Source organism: Pecten maximus, chromosome 2, assembly GCF_902652985.1.
Source record: "Pecten maximus chromosome 2, xPecMax1.1, whole genome shotgun sequence".
NCBI classification, from domain to species: Eukaryota; Metazoa; Mollusca; class Bivalvia; order Pectinida; family Pectinidae; genus Pecten; species Pecten maximus.
In genome coordinates this window covers 21,875,701-21,903,260 of record NC_047016.1, presented here as the reverse complement: position 1 = coordinate 21,903,260, position 27,560 = coordinate 21,875,701, and the positions used below count along the sequence as shown (strand labels likewise).

The 27,560-nt window shown below is 37.8% G+C and overlaps 4 protein-coding genes across 4 annotated transcripts in view; 1 reads left to right on the top strand and 3 right to left on the bottom strand.

Annotated features, from left to right (window-relative positions):
- LOC117342046 (cysteine sulfinic acid decarboxylase-like) overlaps positions 1 to 5,232 on the bottom strand; it is a 28,280-nt gene extending 23,048 nt beyond the window's left edge. Inside the window, exon 1 of the mRNA XM_033904019.1 lies at positions 5,211 to 5,232. Within this exon, the coding sequence (XP_033759910.1) occupies positions 5,211 to 5,232 (22 nt within the window). The remainder of the gene's footprint in view (positions 1 to 5,210) is intronic.
- A 7,781-nt stretch (positions 5,233 to 13,013) lies between these two features.
- LOC117342039 (uncharacterized protein K02A2.6-like) lies at positions 13,014 to 13,860 on the bottom strand. Its single transcript, XM_033904006.1, has 2 exons — positions 13,688 to 13,860; positions 13,014 to 13,380 (listed from the first exon to the last, which is right to left on the bottom strand). Exons 1-2 carry the CDS (start codon positions 13,858 to 13,860, stop codon positions 13,014 to 13,016), a joined length of 540 nt encoding a protein of 179 aa, XP_033759897.1.
- Positions 13,861 to 14,445: 585 nt separating this feature from the next.
- On the bottom strand, positions 14,446 to 15,225 carry LOC117342029 (uncharacterized protein K02A2.6-like). The gene has a single exon (XM_033903995.1). It carries the CDS (start codon positions 15,223 to 15,225, stop codon positions 14,446 to 14,448), a length of 780 nt encoding a protein of 259 aa, XP_033759886.1.
- A 3,836-nt stretch (positions 15,226 to 19,061) lies between these two features.
- On the top strand, positions 19,062 to 26,905 carry LOC117342023. The gene is made up of 4 exons (XM_033903984.1): positions 19,062 to 20,031; positions 20,456 to 20,561; positions 21,461 to 21,658; positions 25,036 to 26,905. The coding sequence occupies exons 1-4, from the start codon at positions 19,062 to 19,064 to the stop codon at positions 26,903 to 26,905; spliced, it is 3,144 nt and encodes a 1,047-aa protein (XP_033759875.1).
- Positions 26,906 to 27,560: the final 655 nt, after the last annotated feature.

Here is a 27,560-nt window from a genome sequence, read left to right as displayed (position 1 = left end):
GTGGTAATAAGTAACTGTCTTAGTGTGTTATATGGACCTCAGTCTGAGGACGTGGTAATAAGTAACTGTCTTAGTGTGTTATATGGTCCTCAGTCTGAGGACGTGGTAATAAGTAACTGTCTTAGTGTGTTATATGGTCCTCAGTCTGAGGACGTGGTAATAAGTAACTGTCTTAGTGTGTTATATGGTCCTCAGTTTGAGGACGTGGTAATAAGTAACTGTCTTAGTGTGTTATATGGTCCTCAGTCTGAGGACGTGGTAATAAGTAACTGTCTTAGTGTGTTATATGGACCTCAGTCTGAGGACGTGGTAATAAGTAACTGTCTTAGTGTGTTATATGGACCTCAGTCTGAGGACGTGGTAATAAGTAACTGTCTTAGTGTGTTATATGGTCCTCAGTCTGAGGACGTGGTAATAAGTAACTGTCTTAGTGTGTTATATGGTCCTCAGTCTGAGGACGTGGTAATAAGTAACTGTCTTAGTGTGTTATATGGTCCTCAGTCTGAGGACGTGGTAATAAGTAACTGTCTTAGTGTGTTATATGGTCCTCAGTCTGGTGACGTGGTAATAAGTAACTGTCTTAGTGTGTTATATGGTCCTCAGTCTGAGGACGTGGTAATAAGTAACTGTCTTAGTGTGTTATATGGTCCTCAGTCTGAGGACGTGGTAATAAGTAACTGTCTTAGTGTGTTATATGGTCCTCAGTTTGAGGACGTGGTAATAAGTAACTGTCTTAGTGTGTTATATGGTCCTCAGTTTGTGCTGTATTTGGCTATATGTCGGTAGTAAACCATATTGTATTCATGAGACTGTTTACGTAGGAACACAGCTCCAGGAGTTGGAGGTTAAAACAATGGCCGCCAGTTTCTTTCGGCCTAGAGAGCTTTCGAATGCTAGCATTTATTTACATAAGCAACGACAAAAAATAAAGCAACTTCAAAGTTATGAGAGTAAAATTTTATAATTAAAAAAATGTAGTCAACACAAAATTACTATAAGCGCCATTCTTGATCTATACGAAATTATCAAATTGTCAATGACGACACACTCACAGGGGCTCGTTTCCGAATTTTCACAAATGCAAGACACGACAACGGGCGACATTCTATTTATCTGTCACCCAAATTATTACGGGTTCAATAATATAAGCCGCTTACCTTGTCACTGTGGTCATCAAGTTCAGAATTTCCAGAAGGAGTAATAAAGTCCCTCATGTCTTTATTAATAGCAAACACATAAATTGTCTTTGCACAAATTGGGCTTTATTTTATATTTCATATACATTATACAATTAAAGCCATTGGGTGCGGTCGATACCTTGATTTATCAACCCAAGAAAAGATAATATTAATTATATCATTATTATAAAAATAATAAGTATAGATATCGTCAAATTGTTCACAATTGCATACTTTCTGATTGTTTAAAATCAAAACCATTTTTTCTGTGCAATGATATACGGTTAACATTTAGAAGTGATGCGGCGCTGAACGAGTATCTCACAGGACAGTCTCGATTCCTCGACACTTATGTTTCTATCGACTATATTTACGTTATTATCAGAAGAATATCAGCTCTTGAATTCTAAATGAATGTCGTCTTGACAGTAGGTGAAAACGATTCCAAGGATATTTCGTTCGAGACAACTTCCAGTCTAACCCGTCACATCAGTGTCGCTAACTGTTCAACTGTAGCGGAACTGGACCGGGTCGATCATCGGCGACCAGGTAGCTCAATCGGTAGAGCATCCGGATAGTGTTCGGAGGTCCCGGGTTCGAACCCCGGTCTGGCCGTGCATTTTTCCACTCCTAATGCATTTGGTGCCGTCATACGGGCCGAGCCAGGTAGCTGAACCCGTTTGTATATATCTGTCCGTGTTATATCCCCAGCGACGGCCTGGTAAGGGCCTGGCTGTATGTTTAATGTTCTACATGTTAAATAAAACTGTCGAAACTTAATATCTGTGTTGTTAATTATTACTGTTACACATGGAACCCCAGACTAAGACCTGGCTAAAAGTCTGTAAAGACTGAGAGGTCATTCCTCCTACACAACATCATAGGGGCTCGATTTTGGAAGGTAGGCCTTTGACATCAGTGAAAAACTACAAAACTGAAATCCAGTGTACATACCAAGCCGGAAACGATGTCGAATACTCCCGATTTTGTACATTTTTTTTCTATAAATACTGGACTTTTAATGTCGTCGTGTTTTGTATTTCTGAAAACTCGAAAACGAGCCCATGTGAGTATAACGACACTGACAATTTGATAATTTTGTATAGATCAAGAATGACGCTTATAGTAATTTTGTGTTGACTACATTTTTTTTTAAATTATGAATTATTACTCTCATAAGTTGTGAAGTTGCTTTATTTTTTGTTGTGCCTTATGTAAATAAATGCTAGCATTCGAAAGCTCTCTAGACCGAAAGTAACTGGCGGCCATTGTTTTAACCTGCACTATCTGGGGCTGTATTCCTACGCTGACCGAATCACTGTAAATTGTAGTATACAGTCTAATGAATACCATTTGGTTTACTAACGACATATCGGCAAATGCAACACAAAATGTAAATATATTGTAAGAGACACATACGTAATAACACTGGTACGAGTTCATCAAGTATTTATGACGTCATATTAAGTATATGACGTAGAACGATTATTTTTCTGATTAAAACAACATACCGTCGTTGTTGTCTTTCGTCTGCTTTACATAGACATTCTTTAAAGAGTTTTAGCTTTTATTCTTATGAATAAATGTTATGTGCTAAAGAGTATCTTCCACTCATGGCTACAACCGTATGACATATTGAATTATTCAAACACGTTTTAAACTCATGGACATGCCAAATTATTAATAAGTTTATGCATACCATATGGCATGGCCTCTCTTTATTGAATATACATGGTATGGACCTGTCTATCTATCATTTGATGAAAACTTTGTGATAAACACACACTCATAAAACTATGTATCAATAAATTTCCTCGGTATTAAATTGTAACGGTGATGCATCCAAAGTAAAACATTGCGCCAGCTTGTTTAGCAGTTGTATTAAACGTTGCAATAGATAACACTATGAGAAATGCGATATTATATTCTCTTGTATTCCAATATCGGTATTAATAAATCAATAATTCAACAACATGAGTATGATCCAGGAGTCTCCTTCCAAATAGGAAGAGATGGCAAGCATGCTTCTTATTAGCATGCTCTTCGATAATGATTACTCGATAAAATTTAATATTTTATAAAAAGAAGTGAAAGGTATATATCTTGGTTGAAATGTGTGTGGATGAATGTGTTTGAAAATAAGGAATCTGACGACTACTTCTATGAAACACCATTCAGAAATATCTATACGGCCGTTTTGGTTTCTCTCGTGAGTAGGCAATATGAATCTGATCGTTTGGTTTCTCTCGCGAATAAGCAATATGAATATGACAGTTTTGTTTGATACTAATAAGCAATATGAATCTGACAGTTTTCTTTCTGTCACGAATAGGCAATATGAATCTGACCGTTTTGTTTCTCTCGCGAATAGGCAATATGAATCTGACCGTTTGATTTCTATCACAAATAGGCAATATGAATTTGACCGTTTGATTTCTATCAAGAATAGGCAATATGAATCTGACAGTTTTTTTCTCTCTCACGAACAGGCAGTATGAATATAACCGTTTTGTTTCTCTCACGAAAAGGCAATATGAATCTGACCGTTTGATTTCTATCACGAATAGACAATATGAATTTAACCGTTTTGTTTCTCTCACGAATAGGCAATATTAATCTGACCGTTTGGTTTCTCTCACGAATAGGCAATATTAATCTGACCGTTTGGTTTCTCTCACTAATAGGCAATATGAATCTGACAGTTTTGTTTCTCTCACGAATAGGCAATATTAATCTGACAGTTTTGTTTCTCTCACTAATAGGCAATATGAATCTGACCGTTTTGTTTCTCTCACTAATAGGCAATATGAATCGAACCGTTTTGTTTCTCTCACGAATAGGCAATATGAATCTAACCGTTTGGTTTCTCTCACGAATAGGCAATATGAATCCGACAGTTTTGTTTCTCTCACGAATAGGCAATATGAATTTAACCGTTTTGTTTCTCTCAGGAATAGGCAATATTAATCTGACCGTTTGGTTTCTCTAACTAATAGGCAATATGAATCTGACAGTTTTGTTTCTCTCAAGAATAGGCAATATGAATCTGACAGTTTTGTTTCTCTCACGAATAGGCAATATTAATCTGACCGTTTGGTTTCTCTCACTAATAGGCAAAATGAATCTAACCGTTTTGTTTCTCTCACGAATAGGCAATATTAATCTGACCGTTTTGTTTCTCTCACTAATAGGCAATATTAATCTAACCGTTTTGTTTCCTTCACTAATAGGCAATATTAATCTAACCGTTTTGTTTCTCTCACGAATAGGCAATATGAATCTGACCTTTTTGTTTCTCTCTCGAATAGGCAATATGAATCTGACAGTTTTGTTTCTCTCACTAATAGGCAATGTTAATCTGACCGTTTGGTTTCTCTCACGAATAGGCAATATGATTCTGACAGCTCTGTTTCTCTCACGAATAGGCAATATGAATCTGGCACTTCAGTTTATGTTACCAATAGGAAAGTGGAACATGACAGCTTTGAGTATGTGCATCTAGTTAGGTTATACAATAAAATAACTGTTTATAACCTTTCGATTTATTGAAGCTTTTTCCAGGTATGCATAAAGGGAAACACTCCTCTAATCTCCATATACGATTTTCATAGCATCATTGATTCTTGGATGAGAAAATTATCTATTTTCAATAGTGTGTGTGATGTTATTACAATGTACTATTAATTCATAACTGTTTAACATTATACAACCACAATATGGTCATTTCTAGACAGACAGTATAATGTCATCATATTTAAAAACTTCAAATCTATTATATACAACTGCACTAACCTCATTTAATCAACACTCTTCAAATCTACAAAACTTAAACGTCATATGAAAAGCACTTTTTAAATCTATACAGTTTAACGTCATTTGACTAGCAACCTTCAATCTATTAAATACTAACGTCAGTCGAATAGCACTCTTTAAATCTACTAAATACTAACGTCAGTTGATTAACATCTTTCAAATCTGCTAAATATAAACGTCATTTATATAATTTCGCAAATACAAAAATAAATAACCTACCTTCGCCAGTACCTTCATGCATACTGTAAAGGTTAAGCCTGGTATGAGTTTTCTTTGGAAGGAAACAGCTCTGTCTATGAATATACTATAGACGTTCCTAGGTAGTTAAATTTGTAAACACAGATGTTTCTGTGACATACAGTTAAATAAAAGTATTTTTCCCAGCTGAAAAACCTAGCGAAATTCGATACATATGGTAATTGATATTATTATGATTGCCGACAACAGCCTGTCACCAGTACAGAAAAAGAGTGATTGGTAACGTTATCTGTATACCTATATATGCTTAATATACTGTCTTATCAACACACACAAAATGTGTTTGTTTTATTATGAAACAATATTTTTCACATATCCTAGACTAAAATAGTGCCGTTTGGTTCACAGAATGTAATATTGGCTGGCTAACAAAGACTGATAAAAATTTGGTTGTCCCTAACATAGTCCTAACAATGGCTAATAACCTGAAATCGCACGACAGACAAACAATAACTGTAGAATTTTGCAGTTATTATATTACTTATGAATTAAATGACTTTGGTGTATTTTGAGGTATAGTTTGATAGTGTATTGTTTATAACCAATGATAATACTGATATGCAAACGAAAAAAACAAAAAACAAAAAACAAAAACAAAAACACAAATCCCACCCCCCCCCCCAAAAAAAAAAAAACCACCCCCAAACCCTCAAAAACTACTTCATCGATGATACCCGCCAAATAAGGGTCAAGTCACACCCTCAAAATGATACCCGCCAAATAATGGTCAAGTCACACCCTCAAAATGATACCCGCCAAATAATGGTCAAGTCACACCCTCAAAATGATACCCGCCAAATAAGGGTCAAGTCACACCCTAAAAAATATGATACCCGCCAAATAATGGTCAAGTAACACCCTCAAAATGATACCCGCCAAATAAGGGTCAAGTCACACCCTCAAAATGATACCCGCCAAATAATGGTCAAGTCACACCCTCAAAATGATACCCGCCAAATAATGGTCAAGTCACACCCTCAAAATGATACCCGCCAAATAAGGGTCAAGTCACACCCTAAAAAAAATGATACCCGCCAAATAATGGTCAAGTAACACCCTCAAAATGATACCCGCCAAATAAGGGTCAAGTCACACTCTCAAAATGATACCTGCCAAATAAGAGTCAAGTCAAACCCTCAAAATGATGACAATTTTAAAGGTGGTGACAACTAAATCAGCACCGGACATGTCTGACTTTATATCAAAACCGGAAACATTTCCCTACAAACTTCCCCGCGGTCTTCATCAACCTGCACTTCTATCTAAATGTCTACAAAAAGTGACTTGAATTCAATGATTAACGTGTATGTCTCTATTCAAATGTAGGTAGGTAGGCGAAGTCGTGTTCCATTTCTATTGTAAGAAATATCAGAGAAGCCACAATATGGTACTTGTAGTTTGACGACAGAATATAGTATTATAACCATGTGACAACAGGCATCACCCGTCCAAATGATAGCCAAAGTTAGTCGAGAACGTGAGAGCAGCAGGTTAGTGCTAAGTGCAAGTAGTAATCTCAATGTGTACGTATATAGACGCTCTATTCCAGTTACCAGGGACAGCTGGCTGTATCAGATGTTCTGATCATATTTATTATTAATCTTTGTGAATTAATTGATTACATGAAGTCTCCAGAAAAATAAAATTGACCTTTGTGTACACACATGTTACCTATTTTAACCTCGGTGTTCTCACACGTGACCTATTTTACCTTCGTGTACAAACAAGTTACCTATTTATCCTCCGTGTACACACTCGTTACCTATTTTAACCTTTGTGTACACACACGTTCCCTATTTTAACCTTCGTGTACACACACGTTCCCTATTTTAACCTTTGTGTACACACACGTTCCCTATTTTAACCTTCGTGTACCCACACACGTTACCTATTTTAACCTTCGTGTACACACACGTTACCTATTTTAACCTTCGTGTACACACACGTTACCTATTTTAACCTTCGTGTACCCACACACGTTCCCTATTTTAACCTTCGTGTACACACTCATTACCTGTTTTTACGCTCCTGTACAAATCTTCATATGATACTAAATGGCTTCCATAGAAAGTGGATATAAACCATACAACTGAGTTAAGGACACATAACTGATCGGTAGGTTGTACATTACCAATATATTTATATAATATCTCACACGTGATTATACAGACAGGGGTTAGAAAGAGATTAGACAGACAGGGGATAGATAAAGAGAGCTTAGACAAGGGTTAGACAGACAGAGGTTAGACAGACAGAAGTTAGACAAAGGTTAGACAAGAGGTTAGACAGATATTAGACAGGGGGTTGGACAGACAGAGGCTAGACAAGAGTTAGATAGACATCAGATGTTAGACAGACAGAGGTAAGAGTTAGACAGACAACTAAGGTTAGACAGATATTAGACAGGGGGTTGGACAGACAGAAGTTAGACAAGAGGACAGACATACAGAGGTTTGACAAGAGGACAGACATACAGAGGTTTGACAAGAGTACAGACATACAGAGGTTTGACAAGAGTACAGACATACAGAGGTTAGACAAGAGGACAGAAATACAGTGGTTTCACAAGAGGACAGACATACAGAGGTTTGACAAGAGGACAGACATACAGAGGTTAGACAAGAGTACAGACATACAGTGGTTTCACAAGAGGACAGACATACAGAGGTTTGACAAGAGGACAGACATACAGAGGTTAGACAAGAGGACAGACATACAGAGGTTTGACAAGAGGACAGACATACAGAGGTTTGACAAGAGGACAGACATACAGAGGTTTGACAAGAGGACAGACATACAGTGGTTTGACAAGAGGACAGACATACAGAGGTTTGACAAGAGGACAGACATACAGAAGTTAGACAAGAGGACAGACATACAGAGGTTAGACAAGAGGACAGTCATACAGTGGTTTGACAAGAGGACAGACATACAGTGGTTTGACAAGAGGACAGACATACAGTTGTTAGACAAGAGTACAGACATACAGAGGTTTAATAAGAGGACAGACATACAGAGGTTTGACAAGAGGACAGACATACAGAGGTTAGACAAGAGGACAGTCATACAGTGGTTTGACAAGAGGACAGACATACAGAGGTTTAATAAGAGGACAGACATACAGTGGTTTGACAAGAGGACAGACATACAGAGGTTAGACATGATGACAGACATACAGTGGTTTCACAAGAGTACAGACATACAGAGGTTTGACAAGAGGACAGTCATACAGTGGTTTGACAAGAGGACAGACATACAGAGGTTAGAAAAGAGGACAGACATACAGTGGTTTGACAAGAGGACAGACATACAGTGGTTTGACAAGAGGACAGACATACAGAGGTTAGACAAGAGGACAGACATACAGAGGTTAGACAAGAGGACAGAAATACAGTGGTTTCACAAGAGGACAGACATACAGAGGTTTGACAAGAGGACAGACATACAGAGGTTAGACAAGAGGACAGACATACAGTGGTTTCACAAGAGGACAGACATACAGTGGTTTCACAAGAGGACAGACATACAGAGGTTAGACAAGAGGACAGACATACAGTGGTTTCACAAGAGGAAAGACATACAGTGGTTTGACAAGAGGACAGACATACAGAGGTTAGACAAGATGACAGACATACAGTGGTTTCACAAGAGGACAGCCATACAGAGGTTAGACGTAGGTAACACGGACAGGGGTGAGCCTAAAGGGTAGACAGACAGAGATAAGACAGATAGATGTTAGATCTGAGAGTTTAGACTGAGATTTGACAGACATTATTAGACAGAAAGGTGTTAGACAGACAGAGGTTAGACACGAGGTTAAACAGACAGAAGTTAGACAGAGGTTAGTCAAGAGGTGAAACAGACAGAGGTTAGACAAGAGGTTAGTCAGACAGAAGTTAGACAGAGGTTAGTCAAGAGGTTAAACAGACAACAGAGGTTAGACAGGAGGTTAGACAGACAGAGGTTAGACAAGAGGTTAAACAGACAACAGAGGTTAGACAAGAGGTTAGACAAACAGAGGTTAGACAGACAGAGGTAAGACAAGAGGTTAACCAGACAGAAGTTAGACAGAGGTTAGTCAAGAAGTGAAACAGACAGAGGTTAGACAAGAGGTTAGTCAGACAGAGGTTAGACAGAGGTTAGTCAAGAAGTAAGACAAAGTTAAACAGACAGATGTAAGACAGACAGAGCTTAGACAGAAGTTTGATAGACATGATAGACGGGCAAACTTAAACAGACAGATTTTGATGGAAACAGCTTAGACAGACAGAGGTTAGACAGAGATAAGACAGACAAAAGTTAGAGATTGGTAAGACAGGCAGAGGTAAGACTAGAGGTAAGACAGAACAAAGATTAGACAGACAGAGGTTAGACAGACAGGATAGACGGGCAAACTTAAACAGATAGAGGTTAGACAGACAGAGGTTAGACAGACAGAGGTTAGACAGACAGAGGTTAGACAGACAGAGGTTAGATATAGAAAGGTAGACAGAGGTAAGACAGACAGAAGTTTGACATAGTTCAGACAGACAGAGGTAAGACAAGAGGTTAAACAGACAACAGAGGTTAGACAAGAGGTTAGACAAGAGGTTAAACAGACAACAGAGGTTAGACAAGAGGTTAGACAAGAGGTTAGACAAGAGGCTAGTCAGACAGAAGTTAGACAGAGTTTAGTCAAGAGGTTAGAGAGAGATTAAAGAGACCGACTTAAGACAGACAGAGCTTAGACAGGTGTTAGACAGACAGATAGACGGGCAAACTTAAACAGACAGAGCTTAGACAGACAGGGGTAAGACGGAAACAGCTTAGACAGACAGAGGTTATACGGACAGAAATTAGACAGAGATAAGACAGACAGAAGGTAGACATTGGTTAGACAGACAGAGATAAGACAAGAGGTAAGACAGACAACAGAGGTTAGACAAGAGGTTAGACAGAGGTTAAATAGAGCTTAGACAGACAGAGGTTAGATAGACAAATGTAAGACAGAGGTTAGACAGCCAGAAGCTAGACAAGAGGTTCGTCAAACAGTAGTTAGTCAAAAGTTAGACAGTGGTGAAACAGACCCATTAAGACGGACAGAGCTTAGACAGAAGTTAGACAGACAGGATAGACGGACAAACTTAGACAGATAGAGGTTAGACAGACAGACGTTAGACGGAAACAGCTTAGAAAGATGTTAGACAGACAGAGGTTAGACAGACGTTAGACGGACAAAGCTTAGACAGACAGAGGTTAGACGGACAAAGCTTAGACAGACAGAGGTTAGACAGACAGAGATTAGACAGAAAGTGCTTGGACGGAGAAAACTTAGAAAGAAGTAAGGCAAGAAAATTAGAATTTAAAATATGACAATCAATTTATTATAAAACACGATTTTGGTTAGTTGTGTTTGATAATTTGAAACAAGCTTTGTTTTGCTTTTAGAATTGAAAACTCGACACAAGCTCATACCAACAATTATTGAAATATTAACATGATATATACATGTATAAGTTCTGACTGCACATTTTTCATATGTCAATTCTACAAATTAGGTATGGATATTTCACCAGTATATTATGTTAAATACCACATTTTGTTTTGAATTTAATCTATATTATGTAATTATATCACCTTTGTGGGGGAAGTTGTTTACCTTGTTAACCACTATACACACTTTTGTGCAATTATAACGGTTGTTCGTGTACATAGAGGTTACACAACGAATGGTTGTTGGATATGGAATTTATTTCACACGAGTAAGTTATTTTTTAAAAGTTACAAAAGACACGAGCTTTAGCGAGTGTTTTTTGCAACTTTTAAAAAATAACTTACTCGTATGAAATAAATTCCATATCCAACAATTTCGAGTCGTGTGAACTGTTTCTACCACAATATTATCGGCTTGAATCAAAGGGAAACGTGGCCAAGTATTATTTCGTGTATGCAAATAAAGTGTACCGGTGACGTCCGGGACCCGGTGATGTGACGTCATGATATTATTGATGACGTCAATAACAATTGCAGATTGGGTCAAAGTTCACCGTGTTAGCCAATCGAAATGCGTACAGAGTTTATACCACGTGTGGTATAAACAGATTGTTAATCAACAGCTGTAATGATTAACTGATGGTCTGAGAGTTGAATAACACATGGTATTGTGGTAGAAACACATTTAAATACATGTAAATCTTATTTCAATTTTAACTAAATGTTATTTAATTATTTGAACTTTGTATCTTTAAATGTCACCTAAACCGTTTTCAATGTCCATACGTTTTTGTTTGTTTTCCTGCAGGTAATTAGATACGTTTCTTTAATTATTTATATATTGTAAACAAACGAGGCAACTAAATAGGGATTGAACGGTGTTTTTATTGCTTTTACGGTGGTATGAACGCAATGGAATACAGACATATTCAATATAGTGTGTTAGCGCTACATATTGATCATGTCTGTAACCCTTTGCGTTTATACCACCGTAAACGCAATAAAAACACCGTTCAATGCATATATTTACATCAAACAACCGTACGAAGAAAATGAAAGTCGTGATATGTTGCGACGTTGGTAACTTCGGCTCTCGTGGATAATATAGTCCCGGTGAGTCTATGTTAAGAAACCAGTATTGTTAACAAAATTAAAAGAAACAACTCAACATTTTTGCTTAATGTATATACACAATCCACAATTTCCGTCTCCGATTAACTATGGTTGTCAAGCACAGCGAGTGAAGTGGTCGATTGTTCTATAGGAACTGTACGCTTCAACCATTTGTTGTTAGCTTTCCTCTTGGAGAAGTTGAATATCCACTTATTTCCTCAATCTCCAGTTTTTGACATTAGATTTTTGTACAGAGGTCATCGGTGTAATAATGTTATCGTGTAGATCTGGTCTTGGTTGATCGTACCGTAGCTTTCCATTAAGAGGAACGACACTAAGACATTACGTGTGTGCTCCAACATCCATTTTATTCGAATGAATCACGTGTGCTCTCACAAGGGCGATAACTCTGACTGTGTAGAGCTTATGGTTGAACTACACCAAATATCATTACATCGCTCTTGTTTTGAAATTAAAAGAAAATACTGTTAAGAGTTCATATTCACTGGAGATTAACTTGAAACTAATCAATTAATGTTTCTAGAAACTTTTCAATCCATTCCTTGGTAGAATTCTAATACACACAAGTATAACTAAATTATGAAATTCAGAGTACAAATTAATCCAACATGAAATTTACCAAATTGATTCACAGTCGATTCACAAAAAATAAATGTTCACATCGATTCGATTTTCCTGTGTTTAACAACGCGACCTGAGCGTGTGATGTAACCTAAATCATGAGATGTATTTGGGGTACTTTTGAGTGGAATAACTTGCTCCTCAGATATTGTTGGGGAGCAAGTTGGATGCTTTTCGGGCAGGTTTTTGACAGGGCTGTTGCAGTGACCTACATTACTATCTTGGGTACCTTGGTTGTCAGTAAAGGGAATTTGAGGATCTGGGTCTGTGTTGATTAATGGGGTTTCATTGGTCTTCATGATATGCCTTCTGTTGCGCCTATATACGCCTCCATCAGGTGTGGCAACGGTGTATGACCTACTATCATTCTGCTTGACAACTTTAGCTTTCTGCCATCTACCTTCACGTTTAATGCGGGTTGTTTCGCCAATGTCAAGGTCACTGAGTGGACGTGAACCTCAGTCAAAATATAGTTTCTGATGGTTTGGGCATTTTGTAGCTTATCGCGGATTTTGTCATGATTTTTTGAGCGAAGGCTTAAGCTGTACATGTGATGTAGGTATGACAGATCGGAGACGTCGACCCATGAGCATTTGCGACGGATTCCAGAGGTGTAGTACGGAATTCAAGGATCGCGAGATACGGATCTCTCCGGTCAGCTTTAGCTTTAGTGAATATTCTCTTTTTTTCAGCTAAACAGTTGGATTGCGGGTATAACGGACTAGATGTTTCATGAATAAAATCCCATGTACGCGCAAAGTTAGAAAATTTGTCACTGCTGTATTGCGGACCGTTGTCTGATATTAACTTTTCGGGAATGCCATGGCGGGCGAATATGACTTTTAGCTTAGCGATTACGGAGCTACTGGAGGTGTTGGATAGTTTGTTTACCTCAAAATAGCGACTGTAATAATCAACTACAACCACAAAGTCCTATCCGTCCCAGGAGAATAGGTCTGTGGCTAAGACTTGCCATGGGCGTTCCGGGATGTCACGTGGTAACAGGGGCTCTTTGGGGTTAGTATTTCTGAATTCTAGACAGACCTGACAACCAAGTATGAAGTCGGAAATGTCTTTATTTAGACCAGGCCAGAACATAACGTCTCTAGCACGACTGCGACATTTTTCAATACCGACATTTTTCAATACCAATGTGACCAGTATGGAGGGTGTCTAGCATATTTGGCCTCATACTTTTAGGTATGACTAACTTGGGGCCTTTGAGGATCAGACCATCAATGACTGACAATTCGTCACGGTGGTTCCAGTATTCCAATATGGACTTGGGACAATCCTTTCTAGACTCGGGCCATCCTTCAAGTATTGTGGTTTTAAGCATACACACTTGTGAATCTGATTCAAATGCAAGCTTGAGTTCAGCCATTTTGCGGGTGCGTAATTACAGGTATATTTGACATTACTGTATGGACTTGGACATCAAGACCTTTTGAAATTTCAGGATATGTGGTGGGTAAGAAATTTCTGGATAACGTATCAGCAACTGGGATTTTCTTACCTGGTACATGTCTGACTGTCAGATCATACTTTTGTAACTGTAACATCATTCTCTGAAGTCGGGCTGGGGTAACTGAGAGTGTTTTTTTGAGAATACTTTCAAGGGGCTTGTGGTCGGTGTCTACATCCACATGTCTACCATAGACAAAGTGATGGAATCTTTTGCAACCGAAAAGAATACCAAACATTTCCTTTACTCTACATTGCGCGGTAATAACTGACGAAGGGGGTTAGTGATCTCTGAGAGATTGGGTGCAAACTTTGACAAGTAGTTCACCATACCAAGAACGGTTTCCAACTCACCCTTGTCACCTGGTGCCTCCATGTCGCGTATTGCAATAACCTTCGCTGGATCTGGTTCAAGACCATGCGAGGTCAAAACATGTCCGAAATATACAACGCGGTCAACACCAACATCAAGTTTATCATCATTGAGTTTAATGCCTACACTGCGTCAACGGTTCAAAACAGCTCGTAGGTTCGAGTCGTGCTCATGGCGAGTTTTGCCGTATACGAGTATGTCATCCACAATGGTTGACACTCCACGAAGTCCTTCAAAACTTTCATCAATGACGCGTTGAAATTCATCTTGAGCCGATCTAATTCCAAATGGCATGCGCAGGAAACAATACCTCCCATACGGAGTGTTAAATGTCGTGAGTAACGAAGACTTGTGATCTAGCTTTAAAGCCCAATAGCCAGAGCGTGCGTCAAGCTTTGTAAAGTAACTAGCACCGTTTAGGTCGGGAGGAACTTCCCCGAGAGTTCTCATGGGATAATGTGGACGGTTTATGGCTCTGTTCAGATCTTGGGGGTCCAAACAAACGCGTAACTTTTCAGACGATTTTTCTACCACCACCAGCGAATTGACCCACTTTGTCGGTTCATTTACTCTAGTTATAATGTCTGACTTTTCCATCCGGTCTAACTCGCATTTAAGTTTGTCACGAAGTGCCACGGGCACCTTACGCAGTGGATGGACAACTGGCTGCGCGTTTGGGTCAATATGGATAGTACACTCACCTGGAAAAAGTCCAATTCCTTCAAAAACGTCTTTGTAGTTGGTGAATACGTTCGATTTATCGAGGGTAGTTTCGGTGTACCCTATAGACATGTCTGGCGGTATGTCTCGATCAACGGAGTAAACTAACTCTATTAGTTCAAGGTCAAGGCATGACTGTAGACCAAGTATTGGGACTGAGGCCTTATCTGCAACATAAAACTCTGCACTCATGGACTTACATTTATACTGACATTTTAAGTCACAATGACCTAGTGTTTCAATGGGTGCGCCTCCATAAGACGACAAGTGTTTTTCGGGCTTAGACAGGGTCATATTTGGGCATATTTTATGAAATACACTCTTGGGCAACACATTTACCTGGGCACCTGTATCAAGTTTAAATGTAACTGGGCAGGAGTTGGGGCCTGTAGTGATAGAGACCAGGGCTTGATTATTGTTGTGCTTTTGAGTGTTATTACTTATAGTATCAATGAAAAAACTGTCTGATTACTCAGACTCCGATTCATCACCGCCTGTTATTTGATGTATGTCTCTAGATCTACACTTCACAGCAAAATGGTTCCATTTGTTGCACTTTTTGCATCTTCTGCCTTTTGCTTGACATACGTCAGAGGGTTTATGTTCCCTTCCACAGCTCCCACACTCTTTTGTGTTGTTTTTGTCACTGAATGTGTTATTATTCACGTACTGTTTGTCTGTTCCATGTTGTTGACGTTAATATTTTCTTTCACCCCGTCTGTGTTCACTTTCGCGACTAGAGTAATGTCCCTTTGTTCTGTGTGAAATTGCGTGTATTTCTTGTGCCTGTGCTCCCATCGTCATTGTGCTCATCTGCTTTTGTTCGTAATCGTGACTCTGTCCAATTTGTACTGCCTTGTCCATAGTTAAGTCTTTCCCTTCGTTGATAAGTTTTTCTCTAGCTTTCTGTGAACTAACACCGAAGACAATACGATCACGTACCATCTCATCTGCATTTGTGTACGAGCAGTCCTTCACAGCTAGCTTTAGTTTTGTTACAAACTCGTCAAACGTTGACGTATCCTGAACAATGTTATTAAATTTGTATCGTGCAAATACTGGGTTAGCCTTCGGCTGTACATGTTTTGCAAAGCCATCGTCGTACGATTTAATTTTCTTGCCGTCTTCCTCGGACAGGTTCCATGTAGTGTAAATATCGATACCTTTTTGTCCAACCCATAATAATAGATAAGTGCACTTCGTTGCTTCATCCTTGCCTTTCAAGGGTCCATCAAAAATCAGTCCAGCGTGCTGCCGAAACTTCCGCCATGCCTCCGGCAGATTTGTAGAATTCAAGTCTAATTCGGGTGTTTGGATCCCCGATAATGCCATTTCTTAAGTTCAGACTATTCAGACACCATGTAATAATGCTATCGTGTAGATCAGGTCTTGGTTGATCGTACCGTAGCTTTCCATTAAGAGGAACGACACTAAGACATTACGTGTGTGTTCCAGCAGCCATTTTATTCGAATGAATCACATGTGCTCTCACAAGGGCGATAACTCTGACTGTGTAGAGCTTATGGTTGAACTACACCAAATATCATTACAATCGGGTAACAGGAGAAAACGCTAAAATTGCGTTGATCACTCCTATGAAAATGGCGACGTCTAATTGACGTTCCGGTAACGTCACAAACATACGACGTCATGATTATGTTAAACTTTCCCACGCTTATTAATCCGCTTAACCCTTTTCACTGTTTTACGCTAATTTCAACACAGTCAGAGTTTACTAAGCTGAAGAATTAGGGAGAGATGTAAATATTTTTGGATAATTTTATTGGTTAATTTTCGCATTGGAATGTGAATAGATTTTCGCGCATGGATACAATCTAGCGTCACTAAGATTATATATTATTCTATTATACTTAAGGTAGACCGACCCTTCTGTGACGTCACAGACATGAGTCCGGCGATCCGGCGATCCGGCGTCCGGCGATCCGGGCCCTTGATTATATTCACGAATAGTTACATCTGGTTTTATAATAATAATAATAATAAAACTTTATTTCACGAGGGTTACATATTTAGTACAGTACTAATCTTACATATGGCCCTCACATAAAACATGAAGAAACCAAAAACATTCATTTTGACAGCAATACAAACATCGTAACTTTTTTGTCAATATTTCCTTCACTCACACAAACACGTCTAATTAAAAATCAAAACATATTAACAATTATTTGTTAATCATTTACAAAAATACTAGAGCGACAGTAGCATGTGGAATGTTGAAAATATACCTAGTTTGATCATGTAAATAAATTAAAAATCAATTTGTTAGATACATTGTTAACAAGTGAAAACTATACATTTTCAAGTCAGCTGGGAGATAAATGTTTAGGCCTACAGCACGATACGGTCAAGAGGTAAAGGGGTCAGTTTTGTAAAACTAAAAGACTAGGTAAGGCTTATGCTTTCAATGAAGTGAGAACATAAATTAAAGCAAAAAAACAGGTGCCTGACTCGTTTTATAAAATAATAACATATAGAGTACTCTCATTTATATGTACTCTATATGTTATTATTTTATAAAACGAGTCAGGCACCTGTGATTAAAGATGGTCCATTGAAAACAAGGACAGCGCCGATGTATCACATTTGTGCCAATGTGTGACGACCATATAACGTTAGTTACAGTCTCGGCGGAGACAATTTATATCAAGTCAGGAAGAGGTTAGCACATCTCCAATTTATGGCAATGTAGAACAAGAGGACACTTCATGGCGCACGGGCCGACGCATAGTGGAGTTGGGGACTTTGGCCGATGCTCTAAAAGCATGTGCACTTTGCGGCAACCAACTATTACTTCAGTATGTACTCCATCTGTCAGATTGTATATTGTAAGGGGAACGTAAGTTCGGCCTTGCGCACTTTACATGTGATATATTGTTATTCAGAATGCGAGGTAGTCAACCATATTCCAACCGCGGGTAGACACAGTCAGAAAAAGGAGGAAACGCATTGGACGTAAACACAAAACTTGCAACATGCATTGATGGTATAAAAGATCTATATAAACTCTCACGAAATTTATGTTGACATTCGACAATTTTTCAAAAACCTAAAACCCGTGAAATTGATGTAGATGTTAAGTGTCTTTTTACTCATATACTGGATATATTATAAATATTGTATTTAATTAACTGTAGGCCCACAGGTCCTAGCCTCGTCTGTCAATACACCCAATATATAATCAAGGTCAATAACTCGATCGGCATAGATAACCCACCTAATTTCAGGAAAATTGTAATTGTAGACAAACCATCGAAGATGTGCCGCTGGTAATGGTCTCAATCGACAGACAAATGTCCCCCCTTTAATTTGGTATATAATTCACTATATATATAGTCATAGAACTATCACTAGACGTCACAAAACATCGAAAATTAGTCAGATTTTATTTAGTCGGACACTCATCTGTCCAGCGAATAACACGAAATGTCTCTAGAGAGTAGCTTCAACAGTACCGCATGTCAGCACTCCAGTCTCTAAACGATGAAACTTAGGCAGGAAACAAACTTACTTGCACATGTGTTCCTATCTAAAAATTACCCTGTTGCTCGCCTCTGGCTTTTGTTGATAACGCATCGCTGATTTTATGCCTGAAGCCGCCATGTTTTCCGCTGTGTAAGAAGTTGTTATCTCAACGCTGATTGGTTCGTTATTTTCAGGTAATTCGACCTTCACATTCGCTAATTCTCTCGAAACTCTCGGGGTTTTTCATATCACAATCGCTAAACGGAAATCGTATCCGAATTATAACAACAAACAAGCAGAAGCAGAGCAGCATGTGCGATTTGTATTTCCCATCACTCTACAGGTTTATCAACTTCAGATACGAAATAATTTGTCATAAATCATGACTTTGTATATGTAAAGTACAAAATGTTAGCATCCTTACAGTGGAAAAGGTAAGATGCATCGTAAAAACACCTTTTAGTAGCACGGTGCATCTACTGTCCGTGATCTAAATACAATGTATATAGATTTGTACTGTGACATGCACACTGTTCTCAAAAATGAATTTAAAACAGAAGGAAGCCTATGATATTGCCATCGCAGTCCACAATTTATACATAGGTGGATCAGCGGGAACTGGCAAGTCCTTTCTGATTTCAGAAATAGAAAACGGACTCCGTAAAGCAGACAAAAGTGTTCATATCACGTGTACAACAGGGATAGCTTGTGCAAATTTTAGCAATGCGATGACAATTCACAGATGGGCTGGCATAGATGACGGTCGATATTCATCCAAAGAAATTGCTACATTGATCAAGGAAACCCCCAAACACAGAGACACTTTAGAACGATTGATGAAGGCTGACACACTAATAATAGATGAAATAAGCATGCTTTCAGATAAGCTTTTTCAGCAACTGGAGGAAGTATGCAGCCTGAAAAATCCAGATGCTATCTTTGGTGGTATACAACTTATACTCTGTGGCGATTTCAGACAACTCCCACCTGTTCCTAATGTACAATACAATGATGAAGGTAACTTCTGCTTTCAGTCAGAACTATTTCAAACTGCTGTTCCTCATCGTGTTATATTATGTGACATAATCAGGCAACAAGACCAGACCCTTATTAAAGCCATCCAAGAGGTCAGTGAAGGGGTTGAACTGACAGAAGAATCATTAACCCTTATTAACTCTATGGAGAGGCCATTACCAACAGGGCCTCCTTCTGTTAAGTTGTTTGCTACTAATAACCTTGTGGATGACTATAACAGAAGGCGTATTTTGAACTGGAGGGGAGAGTTGATTGAGTACTCTGCAGTTGATACTGGGGATAAAAAACATCTCTCAAAGATACTGGCTCCACAAAAACTTTGGTTGAAGGAAGGTTGTCCAGTTGTGCTCCTTCGCAATTTTTCCAAAGTTCTTTACAATGGATTGCAGGGATATATTGTTTCACTGGGGAAAGATGGACCTGTAGTGGACTTCGGATCATTAGGTGTACATAGGATAACAAAAATTAAGTTCACAGGTAAATATAAGATGCTTAAAGTTGAGATGTCAAATGAAATTCATATGATCTTGATAACAGTTATTCATATGTACTAAAACACTTGTATACATGGGTTTTAATTTGATGATAGAATGATCATAATTGCTTAATTATTAATAATTAATCATTACAAAATAATGTATGTTATCATGTATATATAGATTATCCATAATTAAATAACTACTCAGTTATTCTGTTTTACTTATAAATAGCCCAATCTATTTACACACAATCTGTCAATACAACAATGCCCAAGTTCTATTGAATCTAGTTTGGGAAACAAATATTACTGAAAGCCCAAATGTATTGATGACACAGTTCACAGTACTTATAATGATTACAATGTACATACATTATAATGATATTGATTACACATACATTGCATGTATTTATGTTCATTTAGTATTTAGTCCTGTCATTGGAAAGAATGTGGCAGAAAGGATGCAGTACCCATTGAAGCTTGCCTTTGCCCTGAGTATCCACAAGGCCCAAGGAATGACTCTGGATAGGTATTATATGTTCTAAAGAAAAGGAAAAAAAAGTGATCTCATTTCATTTCAAAATATTTTATATCAAGTAATTAGTGTTTATACATTTAAATAAAGTTATATAAATAAATGGATTAGACAACAGGCTAAGCCTATAGTGGTCCTTTCCAAGAAATCTGGTTATCTGATTGTTGTAAAAGAGAAGAAACAATGAGAAATAGAAAGATATGTATTATATAGTATTGCAATACACAAGAAAGATTAAATGCAGAAGGATGTAATTGATCTATATTAGGAGAAGTTTTTTATTAGAATAAAACGTAGAAAGGATAAAGAAGAAGATAAAGAAAAGGATTTCGAAGTAATAATAAAGAGAGTTCAATCAGATATAAGGAGAAAATATTACATACATACAAACAAACATACATACATTCACAAAGGCTCATATTCATTCACAACATTCACAAAGGCTCATATTCATTCACACATGTATACTTATTGCTTACATATATATACATATAAATAAACATATGTAGGCATGTATTACATAACAATGCTAATCTTTTTTTTTCTGTAACTAATTTTTTTATTTTTACATCATAAATCTTGTAGTTTTCTTTAAGTACTCACTTGAATGAAATAGAATAATTTGATTAATTTCATTTGACTTGTCTCATGGTGTCATGCATATATATGTTAAGTAAATATATTTGTAACTATTAGTTGATTTATGTTGGATTAAATTGATATTTTTCCAAGATAATGTTGCTAAACATTGCGTAGAAAAATGTCTGTATTATAATGTTTTGGACTACATGCACCTGCTATAAAGTGCTTGTTATAAGTACAATGTAAACATCATTGAATATGATATAATAGTCAGTTAAACTTTACACACTTTATAAAAATTCTTATTTCAGAGTAGAAGTTGACTGTCGCAACATATTTAAAGCTGGTCAGCTAGGCGTTGCCATGGGAAGAGTTAGGAGTGCGGCTGGGCTTCGTATCCTGAATTTCAATCCGAGTGTTTGTATTCAGCAGCCAGATATCGTCCAGACCTTCATTGACACACCGTCTCGAGAACTTGATGACAGTCTACACTGCTGTAATGCTATCAGGTATTCAAATTGCCATAGATATTATATTTACATCCATTACACTGTCACTGATACACACTACCATATTAATTTCACATTATTTTTGGGCCTTTGTGGTCCATTGAAATATCCCGACACTTTATCACTAGCCATACATCTTTGGGTTGTGAGTTCAACACATACTTGGTTCAATGTTCAATGTTCAGTGGTTTTTCTCTGGGTACTCTGGCATTCCTGCATCTCCAAACCAGGCGAGTACTGAAATGACCATGGCTGTTAACAGGACTTCAGAAAAATTATTAAAAAAAAGTATTTCACGTTAGTGTTGCACTGCACATCTGATGATACAAAATCGTCAAATATACACCATTCACACATCAAAATAATTACATTCTGATGATTTTAATTTTCTGTGAATCAGCTGGCTTGTCCTGGATTTTCCTTTTTTGGGTCTTCAAGGGATTTGGATTTTGGAACGCGTATGATAAAGCAGCATTGTTTTTGCCAGCATTTGCTTTCGTAGATACAATATTTTGACCAAGTATGATATTATTCAGTGTTCTTCGGTATTGAAGGGCATTTGGGTTTGTGTTTGCACCATTGAATGTTGATCTCTGCTGATTAAACTCATTTTCTATAGCATCTGAATTGACTAAACATGGTGTTATAGATATTGAGTCACTGCCTGATGTAAGCTTAGAACAAAGTTCTACAAATCCAATTACACATGCCTGCAAATCTTCTATACATTGTGAAGACATTAGCATATGTGCCTTGACCTGTTTTGACAATGACGAATCTGATGTTATTGTAGATTTCCAGTCAATAAACCAGCTTAGAGCTTCTTGCAGTACTTTAAGTCTCTCATCATCGTTGGTTTGAATTGGTCTTCTATCCCGAAATATACTTATCAGCTTAGACGTTTGTCGAATAAGCTGAATAGCCCCGTTCAACACTTCTCCTTTCTTGCCAAGAGATGCTTGGTACTGAAGAAAGAGATGAAGCATTTCATTGTTCAGCACTTCTTCAGCGAGGTGGTTTCTCATTTTCATTTGTGAACTTGGAAAGATGTGTTCATTTGTTAGACTTCTGTGGAGAGAGAGGCCATTTTGTTGGTCCCATCTGTAGCACTCTATCCACATCTGCCATTGAATTTGGGTACCATCTTGAAGTGTCAATAATCTTGTTGACTCCTTTGAAACTCCACTTTTCATGATATTATTTCTGATTTTCTTGATAGAATGAGAGAAATCCATCATAAAAATAACCGATGTATTGAATCTACATGGACTAGGAACACATACAGATTCCTCAACCAGGCGATGCTGCAAGTTTATATGCATGAAGGATCTGTTGCATGGTGCTCCATCCATGCAAGTATAGGCAACTTGGAACCCATACATTCCTAGCCAATCCACAGCATCCCAAAATAAAACATGAAGCTGTGCTGCTTGTACTGTCGTTGATAAAAAATGTGCAAAAGGGAAGCGAAATCCTGTTACACCCAGAAAAATCAGCTGAAGTACATGAGTTCCTAATGTCTTTTCTTTCTTGCCTGATTTGAGGACCTCACACATGTTTCCTTCTTGACCTAGGTCAGTAAATCCAAGGAGTTCCACGACGTCACCATTCTTGGTTATCTGAATGTCACTCTGTATAGCCATCTCGTCTAGTATAACACCACCAATCATACCAGCGGAAGAAATATTTAGCCGCTTTGCCTCACTATACATCCAATGAAATATCTCCTCTTTGAACCCTACTTCATGCTTCACATTGTTTTTATACAAAATCAGTAGGGAAGGTGATGGAAGCATTAATATGCCACTGTTTCTTAACATACAGATACCACTTGGACTTCTTGTGAAGAGTTGAAGGCAAATTGAAATCAATACTTGACTCCATCTTCTACCACGGGCATCCTTTCCACAGTTATTGGCTTGACTTATTAAAAGTTCAAGCATGTTTTCTGGTGCATTTGGAATTAACTTTTGAAATTGCTCCCTAAGAGTAAGAGTAAGTTGAGGACTTGAATTTTCTTGTGTGGTATTCTCTGTTTGTGACCCAAATGTCATTTTTTGGCATACTCTACACACTTGAGATCTGTGAATGAATCCAATTACTTTGACACAGTTAATTGATCTTAAATGTTTCTCGCATTTGCCATCACTGTCTTGCCATGCATCAAGGATGTGGAAACGACTACATACTATATTTTTGTCAATAGCGATTCCTTCACACAGTCTAATTGAAGTCACCTGTTTACAGACCAAATCTAAATCACCAATGAAACTATTATCTATTCCAATGCTTTTCAAATCAATGTCTTTCGTCCCAATGACCATCTGCCAGCTTCCGTCTTTATTGAAAGTTATATCTTTATAGACAGTGTTTCCATTTGAAATGTGAGGTGTTGGATATGACCATTGAATTTTTTGTTCTGTTTTTTTAGTCAATATAAAACCAAGTGGTAGGTTAGTTACTAGTTCTTCTGGTGTTATTTTTCTATCCCTTTGGAAAGAGTTGGTAGATAATGATAGTCCAATATAAATAGTTTGTTTCAAAGATCCAATATGTTGTCTTGTTTTCTTAACATTGGGGTACAACTGTGTAACATATTGAGAAAACAGTTGTGGAGATGTAACATCAGTTTCTTTATAGCCAAGATCCGTTATTTCCAAGCGATATGTCTCAAACAAAACATTTGCCGATACAGTGCCTTCTTCTATCAATCTTGAAAACATCCTGAAATTAGAAAGATAAGCAATTTAGTTAATAAGCCTTTAATAATAACCTACAAACTGTAAACACATTTGTACTGTTGGTCTTTTTATGTTTACTTTATATTTATATCATACACACCTTAACTCCTTCACACAAATATATATACACACAAATAAACGTCATGACATATTCGAGACTGTATATAATGTGTTATCTATCCCCGATATATTTGATTTCAATTGTATATATATATATGTAAGTTAATTTGTCATATCAATGTGTACATATACATTATATTTGTCTGTATTTCTTACCACCTGTTGTTACTAAGGAGAAGACTTAGATAGGCTATCCTATTGACTTTCTTTCTGTGTTAATAAAGTTTGTTGATATTGAAGTTGAATAAAGAAATGATAAAAGTTTGTATGAACTTAAACATAACTTTTGGTTTATATATAGAAATGTTATTTTTTTTAAACATATATACCCCTGTAACCTTCAAAATGGTGCAAGGTCATTTCTTTCATCATACATTATCCATAAACAAGGATTTAATGCATTTTTGTTAAGAGATTTTAATGGAAAATGTTCAGCTGGTAGGCCTGGGGGAGTCAGACATTTACTGTAACATTTATAATAATTATCACCAATTTTTATTGTTTTTAATTTTTCAGACAGGTGTCCATGGATTGGCAGACCATATTTGGGCCAGATGACGACGACGATTTCATTGTTGATGGGAATCTCGGATGTGAAGGTGAAGCAGAAACAGAAGAGGAAGATGAAGATACTTTTGATGATGACTTCAACAAAATCATTGTATCTGACAGTGTATTCTCAACTGATGAACTATCTGAGTATACTTTGCCGGCTTCATTTGACCCAGGGGCTCTCCTTCAAACAATGCGATCAAAGCATGAAGCCACAGCTATACAAACGGAATCAAATGAATTGATTGACCATTTGCTGAAGTTTCATGTTGAGAGGGTTGCAGACTTCTGCAAAAAACAATTCTTAGTTTTGTCTGCATTTATGGAAGACCTCAACGTCACTGCCTCTGGTCCAGTAAAGTCTGAGGCTCTTTGTCATTTTTATGAAAAATGCAATCGGCATCAAACAAGCCAGGAATACCTCTTGACTACCATGATACTGTTTCAAGACCTGCCCATACATTCTGATGCCCAAGCCCACATCTGCTACAAGTTGGCAGTGGAGGTAAGGAAGTTCTTGCTTCAGGAGAAGGTTGACCTCTTCCAGACAACCAAGAAATCCACTTACCAGAGGTTTGTGACCAGTGCATCAAAAGCGAGGATCCGTTATGTTGGTGGGTATTGTATCAGTAAGGTCAGATATCGCAATCTGCAGCTTCAGAAGACAAGAGCAACCAAAGTCAGCATTGAAGACCAGCAACAGTATGAGGAATCAACAATGGCAATCAACATACTTGATGCTTTAAGGGAGAATGAGGTTGTGTTGGAAAAACATTCTGCTCTTCCTGAAACATTGGTTGATGTCATCAGGAAACAAAATGTAAGCAGGGGGTTAACTCAGATCAGAGATGAACTATTCTTATTTTTCATGAAGCTGTGTGAACATTGTCTTACAAACCTGACTGATCAACATCTCCATCAACACGGTCAACATCTCCACAGTCAATGCTTTAATGTAATCATGGGGAATATTCAACTTTACGAACAGTTTCTGAAAGTTGTCAAGACAGTGCCTATGAAAAGTTTTTCTTTGTATGAAAATACATGTGATGTGGGTTCATCAGTCGTTGAAGACATTCTCAATAAACTCACATTGGAAGTCTCTGTGACCGAGTGTATTTACAAGGATATTGTTGAGAAGTTTGTCATGGTGATGCTTAATCAATTTAGGAAAGACCTGCTTCAAGCATTTTCAGTGGAGAAAACATTAGCTCACAGAAAGCAAATTTTGATCAAGAAATCAAAACAAAGTGATATTCAGGGAACAGTCAGCTTTGATAGTATCAGTAAAGATAACTCCATAGGTAAAGATATGTCACACAATTTACTGAAAGGTTTACTTCTCCAACAGAAAGATGTTTTGAAGTCATTTACCAAGACCAACCTCCAAACATTATGCAAGGCATACTCTCTGAAGGTATCAAGGGTTTATACAAAAGCAAAATTAATGCAGGACTTGAAAGCAAGGATACTCGCCAGTAATGCCATGCCAAATCCAAACGTCATTCACCATGACACAGAATCCAAGATGGCAGAGACAACTACTCTTTCAGAACCTCAACCAGGACCAAGTTCTGCAGCAGATTCTTTTGAGGACACTCAGAAAGAACCTAAAGGTACCTCGACTGAAGAGGGTGAAGCAATGCTTCAAAAAGATCCTGAAGAAGAGGAAGTCTGCAAAGTTTGCAATAAAGTTGGTAGTGTATTGTATTGGATATACTGTGAAAGCTGCTCTAAATGGCTACACAGGAACTGTGCAGGGCTTCGTTCAAAAAAAAAGTGGGACAATGCAAGACAAGAAGGAGTAAGGTTTTTCTGTAATGACTGTCAATAAATTAGATTTAGAAATGTTAAAACTACCATTATTTCATAACAAATCAAACATATTTTTCTGGATTCCAAATTGTGTGTGATATATATATATATATAGTGTCACACTTTCTCAGTGTGTGTAATGGAGGAACACACTTCTAGTGTGTGTAATAAAGGAACAGTATCACACTTCTAGTGTGTGTAATGGAGGAACAGTGCCACACTTCTAGTGTGTGTAATGGAGGAACAGTGCCACACTTCTTCAGTGTGTGTAATGGAGGGACAGTGCCACACTTATAATGTGTGTAATGGAGGAACAGTGCCACACTTATAATGTGTGTAATGGAGGAACAGTGCCACACTTCTTCAGTGTGTGTAATGGAGGAACAGTGCCACACTTCTAGTGTGTGTAATGGAGGAACACACTTCTAGTGTGTGTAATGGAGGAACAGTGCCACGCTTCTTCAGTGTGTGTAATGGAGGAACAGTGCCACACTTCTAGTGTGTGTAATGGAGGGACAGTGCCACACTTATAATGTGTGTAATGGAGGAACAGTGCCACACTTCTTCAGTGTGTGTAATGGAGGGACAGTGCCACACTTATAATGTGTGTAATGGAGGAACAGTGCCACACTTATAATGTGTGTAATGGAGGAACAGTGCCACACTTCTTCAGT